General features: G+C 40.9%; 1 protein-coding gene across 2 annotated transcripts in view; it reads right to left on the bottom strand.

Moving 5' to 3' along the window:
* Positions 1-832: 832 nt before the first annotated feature.
* The window catches only part of LONRF2 (LON peptidase N-terminal domain and ring finger 2), a 45,252-nt gene continuing 35,123 nt past the window's right edge, over positions 833-10,961 (bottom strand). For both annotated transcript variants that reach the window (XM_045445720.1, XM_045445719.1), the window contains exons 10-12: positions 7,614-7,776; positions 4,302-4,451; positions 833-2,388 (exon numbers count right to left, since the gene is read on the bottom strand). In XM_045445720.1, coding sequence (XP_045301676.1) covers positions 2,194-2,388; positions 4,302-4,451; positions 7,614-7,776 — 508 coding nt within the window. In that variant the 3' untranslated portion in view covers positions 833-2,193. The remainder of the gene's footprint in view (positions 2,389-4,301; positions 4,452-7,613; positions 7,777-10,961) is intronic.

Genomic DNA, 10,961 nt, shown 5'->3' with positions numbered 1-10,961 from the left:
GGTGAGAAAGCCACAGCATGTGATGGGGACAGGAAAAGCCCTGGTACTCCAAGCACAGAGACTTAACTTCAGGAAGGCTCCTGCAGAAACTAGGATCACACTGTGGCTATTTTACACACTCCCAAATGGAAACAGCACTGATATGATTTTAACGTAGGAAAGATTCTCCAAAAAAAAAGAAAATGGTCAATGCATACCCATTTTTAGGAGCCATTTCTAAGAAAGGTCCTCTGGCATACTAGACACAGTTTTGCTTTCTTTTAGATGATCAGATTAGGATACAATGCCTAAGAATGTTGAATACTATCATTAGCACATGAATCAATAAAATATTTTAGAAATCACATTGCCAAATTGCCTTTAAACCATATTAAGATGAGATATGCAATAAGTGAGGTACCAGAAACATCTGACTGGAAATACTTTCACATTTTCTCTTTATGATTAAGTTATACAAGAAGAGGATTTTCTCACTCCCATAATGAAACCGAGAATTAGCTATTGAAAACCCATACAATTAAAAAAAATACAATTATAAAGTTTCTAATAAAATGTTTGATGGATTGATAAACAGCCAACTTCTGACATATGAAATATTCTGTTAAAACTCAAAGAGACTTTTAAAAACTGAGAACAAACTGAGGGTTGATGGGGGGTGGGAGGGAGGGGGGGTCGGTGATGGGTATTGAGGAGGGCACCTTTTGGGATCAGCACTGGGTGTTGTATGGAAACCAATTTGACAATAAATTTCATTTATTGAAAAAAAAATAAATTACCTGGAAAAAAAAAAAACAACAAACAAACAAACAAAAAACCTCAAATATGATACACCTTGAATGAAAAAAGCAAAACTTAAAGCTGTGATTTATTCTCCGGTCTGGTTCTCATCATCTTTTAGTTAAGAGCATCCATGGCACAGCCCAAGAAGCCAACTCAGTGCACCAGCTGGTTAGGCCAGTGCTAGTGATCCAGTACCTTAGTTCACACAGTTATTCCAATTAATACTACCAATATGCATTAGAGGTCGAAGTTGTAATGTACTGTTCTGCAATAGATAACACTGGGTCTGATCACTTTTAAAACTTCTCTTCAAAAGACACAGAGACAATTTTTAGGTTGAGGATGGAAAACAATTTTTAGATTGCTGAATATTTACACCCCATATGCACCCCCGTCTTCTTGCACACTGTCCTGATATATTTTCCTGGAAGAGATAGAGTCCCATTCCAGAGCGGACGTTAATGTCCTCATATATGAGTGGATGGATGGTGAACTCAAATTAACTGATGGGCGTAATTTCCAATGCAAATACTGGTAGGAAGAGGACTATTTCCTAAATGTTTAGTGTTCACCAAATTAATGACACAGGCTTATACTTTCAAGGGGGTTTTGTACTAGTTTGGTTGCATGTTTGACATTCCAATACACATACAGTTTTAGTGAACTTTTGCTCACTCTTTATTGAGTGCATATAAATATATATCCTCAAATCAACTATACTGTTGTCAGATTTTTCTATATCCAAGGTACACCTTCGTGTATTCTGATGTTCATCTGATTACAACATGCAATGTACGATATCTGAACTACTACGGGACACACAACATAGTTCTATCTGGTAGCTACTACTTCTTGGGTGAGGACTAATTTTGGCTCCTGTACTGGACAACAGTTCAATCCCTCAATTTCGTACACAACTTCACAGCGACACACAAAGCCGAAGCGCATTTTCAGTTAGCCTGTGCTCTGAGAAATCTGCTTCCAGATAAAAATGTGGTTTCCCTCTTACTCTCTAGCCACCAAAGCATGCTGTTCCCATCTGGTGTAGTGAGATACTTTACCAGGGAGGGAGTCCTTCTTTCTCGCAAAACCTAAACCACTTGCCAACCATCTGTGGTGTTCCCTGCTGTCAGTGAACTGCACATTAAAGCATCTGCTTCAAGGAGATTTTCTTAGGTTGGTTTCCAACTGTGGGCTCCATGCAAACTTCAGGCTAACCTGGTACCCAGTCAGGTTCCGCCAGGCACCAACTTTTAACATTTGAGCAGGAGTCAATGTTTGCTAAGTGTTCCGTTTTGTAACCCTTAACAAGCATTTTACAAAGCACGATGAGTGGGATGCTACTTGTCCATGTCTAGCGCTCCTCATAAAAGTACAAGGGCTTCCAGAAACCTTGACAGAGAGAAAAAAAAATCAATTATTTCTCTCCCTGCTATTAACCAGCTCCTGCCGACTATTCATCTTACGCGTAATGATGACTAATATCCGCCGAATGGCGAGCAGACGTTCTTTCAATGAGATCATGCCAAGAATAGCCAGCTGAGCCTTGCGCTCCAGAGGCAGCACTGCCAGGATCCACCAGGACCACGCAGGACCACTAGGGTTACTCTGCAAGGGACATGAAAGGGAAGGAAAATCAGCACCTAAAATGCAAGTCTCTTCTCTTTGTTTCACCAACAAGGCGTGGGCAAGGATTAAATGCCACCTTCTATTTTAGATCTACTTTCCATCCATTCAACCCTTGAGATACAAAGTTTAATTTTCTGTTACAAATTTCAATGTGGGAGAATTCACAAAACGTAAAGCCTGCAAAGAGAAGCATCTTTTATAGGGAAATTCCATGAATTGATTGCTTCTGTTCTCTCAAAGCTCTTATTATGAGTATATACCAGTCAGAAGAGGGGACCATAAATTTTACCTCTACTTTCCAATGTTCTGTGTTATTATTTTTTAAGTTTTAAATATACTATAGAAAGCTCAATATTCGGAAGGCTAAAAGTAGGTGTACAAGTCTGAGTATTATAAATCTTTTAACAATATCCGTGTGATAAATATGCACATGTATACAAAACATCTATATACGAATTATTGTTAATTATATATAGATTGGAGTCATCATGAATTAAATATATAAGAATTATTCTGCTACCTGATAGCTTATATTTCACATAACCCAACACACACTTCTGGACTGAGATCTAAGCAAAAGCTAGTCATAAAGTTGTTCTCAGTATTCCTTGCATTAAGAACCAAGATATCTAGGCTGCCTGGCTTCCCATCTTGGATTCTCCTCCAATCCTACCCCTAAAGGAATACAGAATCCAACTGAGAACTAGAGAGGGTGGACTCTGAAGTCACTTTATTTATTTATTTATTTATTTATTTATTTATTTATTTATTTATTTTTTATTTTTTTTTTTTCAACGTTTATTTATTTTTGGGACAGAGAGAGACAGAGCATGAACGGGGGAGGGGCAGAGAGAGAGGGAGACACAGAATCGGAAACAGGCTCCAGGCTCTGAGCCATCAGCCCAGAGCCTGACGCAGGGCTCGAACCCACGGACCGCGAGATTGTGACCTGGCTGAAGTCGGACGCTTAACCGACTGCGCCACCCAGGCGCCCCATGAGGTCACTTTAGCTTAGGATGTGGAAGCTTCTATTGGAAGATTAGGAGTAACACTGAGGCAGTTTTTGGCTTAAAGGCTGGTCTTGAGTTTGGAAAAGACATAACTCAGGTGGGGTAAAAGACAGAAGTCGGCCAGAGATAGAACAAGAGTGTAACAGTGGATGGGAAAAATACAAAGTACATTTCATCTTTCCCCAAACCTGCTGAGAGCTGGTCCCGGATGCTGCTTTCTCCACAAGACAGGTGAGTTTGTACAGAAGGAACTTTATACTCTGTCATAGGCCTAAGCCATCCCTGCCTGGCTCTGTCACCCGGAGGAGGAAGAAAGGATTCATGTACACTTAGAAGTGCTTCACAGCCCGAAGCCACGCCCTGCTTGCAGAGCCAAGTTCACTGAAAGCACGCTGGCGGAACACAGAGAAAGTGACTGGATATAGAGGGCAAGGAAGACTCCTAATTTAACAGGAGTTAGATTTTCTCTGCATTTATTCAACATCTGTTGATGAGGCACAAGGCAATAGTATGTGCAAAATATGGACTGTTCATGCCAATACACACAAATTATTACTCTCTAAGTCATAAGATTGAAACAGCTGATTTAAACAGTGGGTGAGAGAAGCAAAAGTACCAAAGCCAACAGCCAGTCAGAATAAACTGATTTTTGATAGAAAAGAAATGACCTTCACACATTATTAATCAAAAAGCATTGGTTGTTTTGCTCCAAAAGGCACATGCTACTACATTAGGTGATTCTTTGGGCTGTTGACAAATGAACCCATTCATAAGTGATCACAATGGAGTACACAGCACGGGCAAATTTTCCTTCAGAATAATGTGTCTTAACATATAGCAGGAAATAATAATAGCATTCTAAAAGAAATAAGGAGAATATACCTGAGGCTCAGACTCCCTGTCTGGCATCAACCCAAAATGGCTTAAGATTTGTTCTTTCATGTGATCCTGAAGTGAAGTAAACCAGGAAACTGACTGCTGATATACTGAATCATGAAGACTGGTAAGTTCTTCATACTCTGTTCCTTCCACCTGATCAAGGAAAGAGGGATGACCATTTTAGCAATTCATTATTAGCACACGAAATATAGTGATCATCTGCCGTATTTGGTAAGTGGAGCTGGGACATTTAGTATTCAGATAATTCATCAGTGTTTTATAAACATGATATATGCTCAACATAGAAATTTGTACTTTTTTTATACAGTGAAGATCTACCTATCCTGTCTATCCATAACATCCCGATTTTTCTTTTAACAACATAAACATATATGCCATGTTACTATGAATCATTTTCAATGGCTACATGTAGAGATATACTATAACTTACTCCACCATTAAGATAAAATAGACTTTAATATTACACAGTAATATAAATATTTATGCAAAAGTGGTTTGTTTTTTGTCAGTGGTGGTGACAGAAGGGGCTGTCATTCCCTCAGGATAGTTTCCTAGAAGCAGAATTGCCAAGTCAAAGAGTGAGACATTTAAAAAATTATATTCCATATCACCAAACTATATTCCAGAAAACATGACAGCTACCCTGTATCACTGTATTAGCCTTAAGCAGCAGTAAGCCCTGATACCTTAGATTTATCATGCTTTACTGCTGGGTGCCTATCTCACAGCCAAGTCACTATTTTAAGTATATCCCACCCCTATTGAGGAACACCTGAGTGGGAAAAGCTTGGGCTGGGGACCGAGGGACCCAGGTTTGTTCTGGCTTCACTACTGATTCTCATGAGCCACACAGCCTCCTGAGGGTAGAGTTTTCTCATCTACAAAATGGGAATAAACCATTCAGGTCCTTTCTGGTTATAAAATTCAAGGATCTCTGAAAACTAGGGTAAACTGAGGAATTAGATTATAATGCATGCAACCATTCTCAATTTATTTATACAAATCAAATATTCCTATGTAGTAGAGGGTTTTCTTTAAAAAAAAACACCAAAATTATTTTATTTGTAGTTAGGTAAGCTCTTGTTTTGAAATAAATACAAACACCACTAAAAACTGCCATCGACAACAGTCAGTAAACTCTTCCATCAGATTTGTTACCCAGGCAGCAGAGAACAATCACATTCAGTCTCATCCTTTAAACCCACTCCCTGCTCCTGAGATGCTGGGGTTGACTTGCTGCCCTTGGCTCCTCTGAGCTGTATAGCCCTGTGCCTAGGATGACCAGAAACAGCAGCTGGAAAGGGGGCAGTGCTGGCAGTGTGGGTGTGGGTCTCCTGATGGGCATCACAAATGTACAGCACTGTCCTCAAAGCGACTTCCAGTGTGATGTCAGACAGCTAAAGACTCTCACTCGCCACGGTGAGAACCATGGTGTGGTTCTAAATGTGAAGGACAGAATTCAAAAGAGGGATACAGTAATTCCAAGGATCCCCTCCTTCTAAACAGTTATAATGTTTTTGTTGCAGGATAATTTACATACAGAAAATGCACAGATCTTACTGGCTGGCTCAGAGTTTTGCCAGCCACACACACCAGTGGAATCACCGTCCTGAACAGGACAGAGAACATTTCCATGGCCCACAATGGCCCTACACCCTCCTCTGGTCAGTTACAAACCCTCACCCCAGCCTGTCTCTGCCCTCCAAAACCAGAGACAGGTGATGCCTGGTCTTGGAAGCATATAAATGGAGCCACACAGCGCACGTGGTTGTGCATCTGGCTTCCCCGGCTTAGCAGGATGTTGAGAGATGTGTTTGTTGAGAGATCTAGGAGATTCTTTCATATGGTTTTGTGTATCATTAGCTCCTTCCTTTTTATTGTCAAGTAGTATTCCATTGTATAAATGTATTACAATTTGTTTATCCATTCCCCTGTTGATGAGTATCTGCACTATTTCTTGTTTGTGGCCATTAATGAGTAAGACTGCTAGAGACATCTTTGTACACATCTTCTGAGAATCCCTTCAAAACATTTTGTTAATTTGTCAAAACATGGGTTCTGTTATTTCTATTTGGCATATAAATAATTCTTAAGGGGTAAGAGAGCCGAACCTTTTATATTTAGCTTTAGAAGGTATTTTTTTTTTAATTTTTTTTTTATAAAGATCAGTTTTTTTTTATTTTTATTTTTTTCAATATATGAAATTTATTGTCAAATTGGTTTCCATACAACACCCAGTGCTCATCCCAAAAGGTGCCCTCCTCAATACCCATCACCCACCCTCTCCTCCCTCCCACCCCCCATCAACCCTCAGTTTGTTCTCAGTTTTTTTTAAATTCTTTTTTTCAACGTTTATTTATTTTTGGGACAGAGACAGAGCATGAACGGGGGAGGGGCAGAGAGAGAGGGAGACACAGAATCAGAAGCAGGCTCCAGGCTCCGAGCCATCAGCCCAGAGCCCGACGCGGGGCTCGAACTCACGGACCGCGAGATCGTGACCTGGCTGAAGTCGGACGCTTAACCGACTGCGCCACCCAGGCGCCCCTCAGTTTTTAAGAGTCTCTTATGCTTTGGCTCTCTCCCACTCTAACCTCTTTTTTTTTTTTTTTTTCCTTCCCCTCCCCCATGGGTTTCTGTTAAGTTTCTCAGGATCCACATAAGAGTGAAAATATATGGTATCTGTCTTTCTCTGTATGGCTTATTTCACTTAGCATCACACTCTCCAGTTCCATCCACGTTGCTACAAAAGGCCATATTTCGTTCTTTCTCATTGCCACATAGTATTCCATTGTGTATATAAACCACAATTTCTTTATCCATTCATCAGTTGATGGACATTTAGGCTCTTTCCATAATTTGGCTATTGTTGAGAGTGCTGCTATAAACATTGGGGTACAAGTGCCCCTATGCATCAGTACTCCTGTATCCCTTGGATAAATTCCTAGCAGTGCTACTGCTGGGTCATAGGGTAGGTCTATTTTTAATTTTCTGAGGAACTTCCACACTGCTTTTAGAAGGTATTTTTAAATGCTACTTTTTATATCTCATTCTGAACTAATACCAGTATCTAGAACAGGGATGGACTACTACTCACAAATTAAATCCTGTTCACTCCATATGTAAGCAGCATTTTATTGGAAACCAGTCATGCCAACTCATTTACATATTGTCTATGGCTGCTTCTGGGCTAGAAGAGCATAGCTGAGGAGTTGCAACCAAGACTGCATGGCCTGGACAAGTCTACAGTATTGACTCGATGGCCCTCTAAACATACGCCAGGAAAATAAACCTCACCTTTTCATCTTCGAGATATTCAATGTCGGCTGTGTTATAGCCATCTCTGTGACGATGGCTTAGAACTCTGAACCGACTAATTCCAATGGCATCCACAACTGAACTCCCATCAGGAAATGTTCTGACATCCTTAATCTCCAGCATGCAGCCGTACTCTGAAATTCTGACAGGACAGGCGGGAGAAAAAACCGTGATTTTAAAAACGCAGGAGGTCCAAACAAAACAAATGGTGTCTCTGCATGGGACCAGCAAGCTTGTTTTCTCTAACAGATACCTGCAGATGATTCCTTCTGTTAAATGCAAAACACACTGGTGTGCAAGGCCACTGAGGGAGAGGTGGAGGGGAAAGGGCCCTTGTGCCTCAGTAGTTGAAATAAGCTAGTGCTTTGGAAGGACCTAAGAGGTGGACAGAGACAGGATCCTCAGTCCTCTTAGCCAGGGCACCAGCAGGGGGCACAGAAAGCACAAAGTATGCCTGGGCCCCGCACTACTCACAGATTCTGCTCCCTCCTCTCTCATTTCCACTGATGCTGGCCAATTCTATCGTCCCCAACAAACTACTATGGGAAGTCATCTACAGTCACTGCCTTCCATCTCCTACCTCCCCATCAGGCCTCCGTTTCACCGAAACAACCCCAGTGGAAGTCACAAATGACTCTGGCATGACCCCATCTGCTACTTATATCCTCTACTGATCTGTCACTGACCTAACACCCACTGCTGCTCTCAGTTGCCCTCCCCGACCAGTGCACCCCTTCACAGCTTGGCTCCTCCACATGTCCCTTAAACACCAGGGCCACCCACAATGGCATCTTCGCTCCAAAGCTCTCCTGTGTGACCTTACCCACTCTCACCCTTTTGAACTATCATCTGTATCCTGAGGATACTGATTGTGCCTACTATGTGTCATGCACTATTAGGAGCAGTTTATAATATGCGCTCATTCAAGCACAAAAACAGAAAGGCTTAGAAAAGGCTTAGAAAAATCAAACAACTTCTATAAGGCCACAGTAAGATTCAGACCTGAGATCTGAACCCAAGGCTACCCAATTCTAAAGTGAATGAATAACTTCACTACATGCCTTCAAACTAACAATGAGTGATGGTTCCCAAGTCACATGCCTGTAAGGCTGGACACCTCTACTTGAATCTCTAATAAAACGATCTCTTCTTGCTTATCTAACAGGGCTATCTTATCCATAGCTGTGGCATGGACGGAGGTGCCCTGAAGATCCCTTTCAAGAGAGGACTTGCTGCCCCAACTATCAGCAGACAAATGTCTTCCAATACCAGCTCTTCCAAAGCTCGTCTCAGCTGCAGAACCTGTCTCTCCAATGAGCCATCCTGTCTTGTATGTGGACAAGAATTTGTGAGTGGATGCAAACTCCCCTTGCACCTGAAACTCCCAGGGTTTTCTGGACTCTTGTGCTTGTCCACATGAGGCCATTAGAACTTGGTCCCAAAAATCTAGCTGAATTCCTCCTACACACCTGCAGGTCTCCTTCTCCTAGGCTCTGCCACAGATGAGCCACACTTTTGTTTACTCTCTCCCTGGATAGACTTACCTTTCCTCACTTCCCCTGAGCAACTTCTGCTCACCAGAGCAAGGTTCAAGAGACTTATGTCCTATACTTTATATGGAGTAATTTACTTCTTAGTGTTCTATGTCCTCAGTGGAAGCAGAACTTCTGGATGTTTTATCACTTTGCTTTTGCTGATTTTGATGAATCAAATTTTAACATATTCAAATTTATTCATCTCTCCCTTTATGTTACGTGCTCTTAGCATCTTGTGTAAAAAAAGGTCTTTTCCTAATTATAGTCTCCAACATTTTCTCTTAAAATTTTTATACGTTATTTTTCACATTGAGAATGTAAATAACATGTGTTACTTTGTGTGTACAGTGCAAGGCAGAGAAGAGATTATTTTCCACATTTGGACTGCCCACTAATTTTCTGAGCACCTTTTAAAAATGAGTGGCTTGCTTTTTCTCACATAATTATATCTAAATATGGGTCCAAATATGAATGATCTGTTTCTTATCTCCATATACTGTAATGGTCTACTCACTAGGATTTACAAGATGGGAGGGTTCTCCCATCTTGCTCAGCTGATTTCCTCAAAACTATCATGGTCTTGGTCTTTTGATTTTCCATAATAATTCTAAAGTCAGCTTGAACAAGTCCATGAAAAAGTCCTCTTGGAATGTTGACTGAAACTACTTTAGATTTAGAGACTAATTTGAGTAAAACTGGCATTTCTACTATGACATTGAATCTATGCATCCATCCATGGATATGGTACTTCTGTTTATTTAGGCCTTCTTGAATATTTTTCAATAAAGCTGTAGAATTTTTTCCATAAAGGTGCTACACATATCTTTAAAAAGATCTGTTCCTAGGTATATATTATGGAAGCTAGTGGATGGTCCTATGTATCCACTCTCCTTTTCTTCCTGGGCACATGGATGGGCTACATTTCCCAGCCTCCTTTGCAGTAGGTATGAACAATAGTGATGAGTACCCCTTTTCTTCAAATCCTTTCAGAGCACCTGTGCCTCTTCTACCAGCTAGAACTTACATGTAGAGACCTCATCATGACCATGCAGTAATGACAAAGTCCTAGGGGATAAGGAAGCCAACAGATGGGATTCCTTCCCATCTGTTGGGAGTCTCCTTCCCAGAGTCCTCAGAGCAGCCCATGGAAAGGAGCTGCCTGTCGATTTGGAACACCTTCCCTACACAAATGATGTAAAATGAGGAGAGGTCAAAACTAAGAGCTGTGGGTTTTTATAAGACTGAAATTTGTCTGGCTGTATAGGTGGAGGTTTCACGGAAGATGCATGTACATATGTATGTAAGTATGCATGTATGTACGTATGTATCTATCTCCTAACTACCTGCCTATAAGTAGGCTTCATGCCCATGCAGAGCTCAATGCAGGGCTTGAACTCACAACCCTGAGGTCAAGACCTAAGCTGAGATCAAGAGTTGGACACTCAACCGACTAAACCACCCAGGTGCTCCTACATAGCAAATTTCTGGATCTTAAAAAGTTAGACTGGATTTGTTTGTATGATGATGAACTACAAAAGACTTACAGGCAGAAGCATGGAAGTATGGATATGAAGTATATTTACAGAAAAGCAAATAATATGATAATGGACTAGCAAATATTATGTCTGAAAGAAAGAAGTAGGAGATGAGGCTAGAAGGAAAGCTGGGATCACATCATGGATGGCCTTGGATTTATACTTTGTTATGTGATGGAAGCCACCAGAATTTTTCAACATCACCTTAAATTGTTCTTCAAGAAAAATAACAGGTTATGCATTTATTCAGGACCCTC

Source organism: Leopardus geoffroyi, chromosome A3, assembly GCF_018350155.1.
Source record: "Leopardus geoffroyi isolate Oge1 chromosome A3, O.geoffroyi_Oge1_pat1.0, whole genome shotgun sequence".
NCBI lineage: Eukaryota > Metazoa > Chordata > Mammalia > Carnivora > Felidae > Leopardus > Leopardus geoffroyi.
This window is presented reverse-complemented; position numbering and strand designations above follow the sequence as displayed.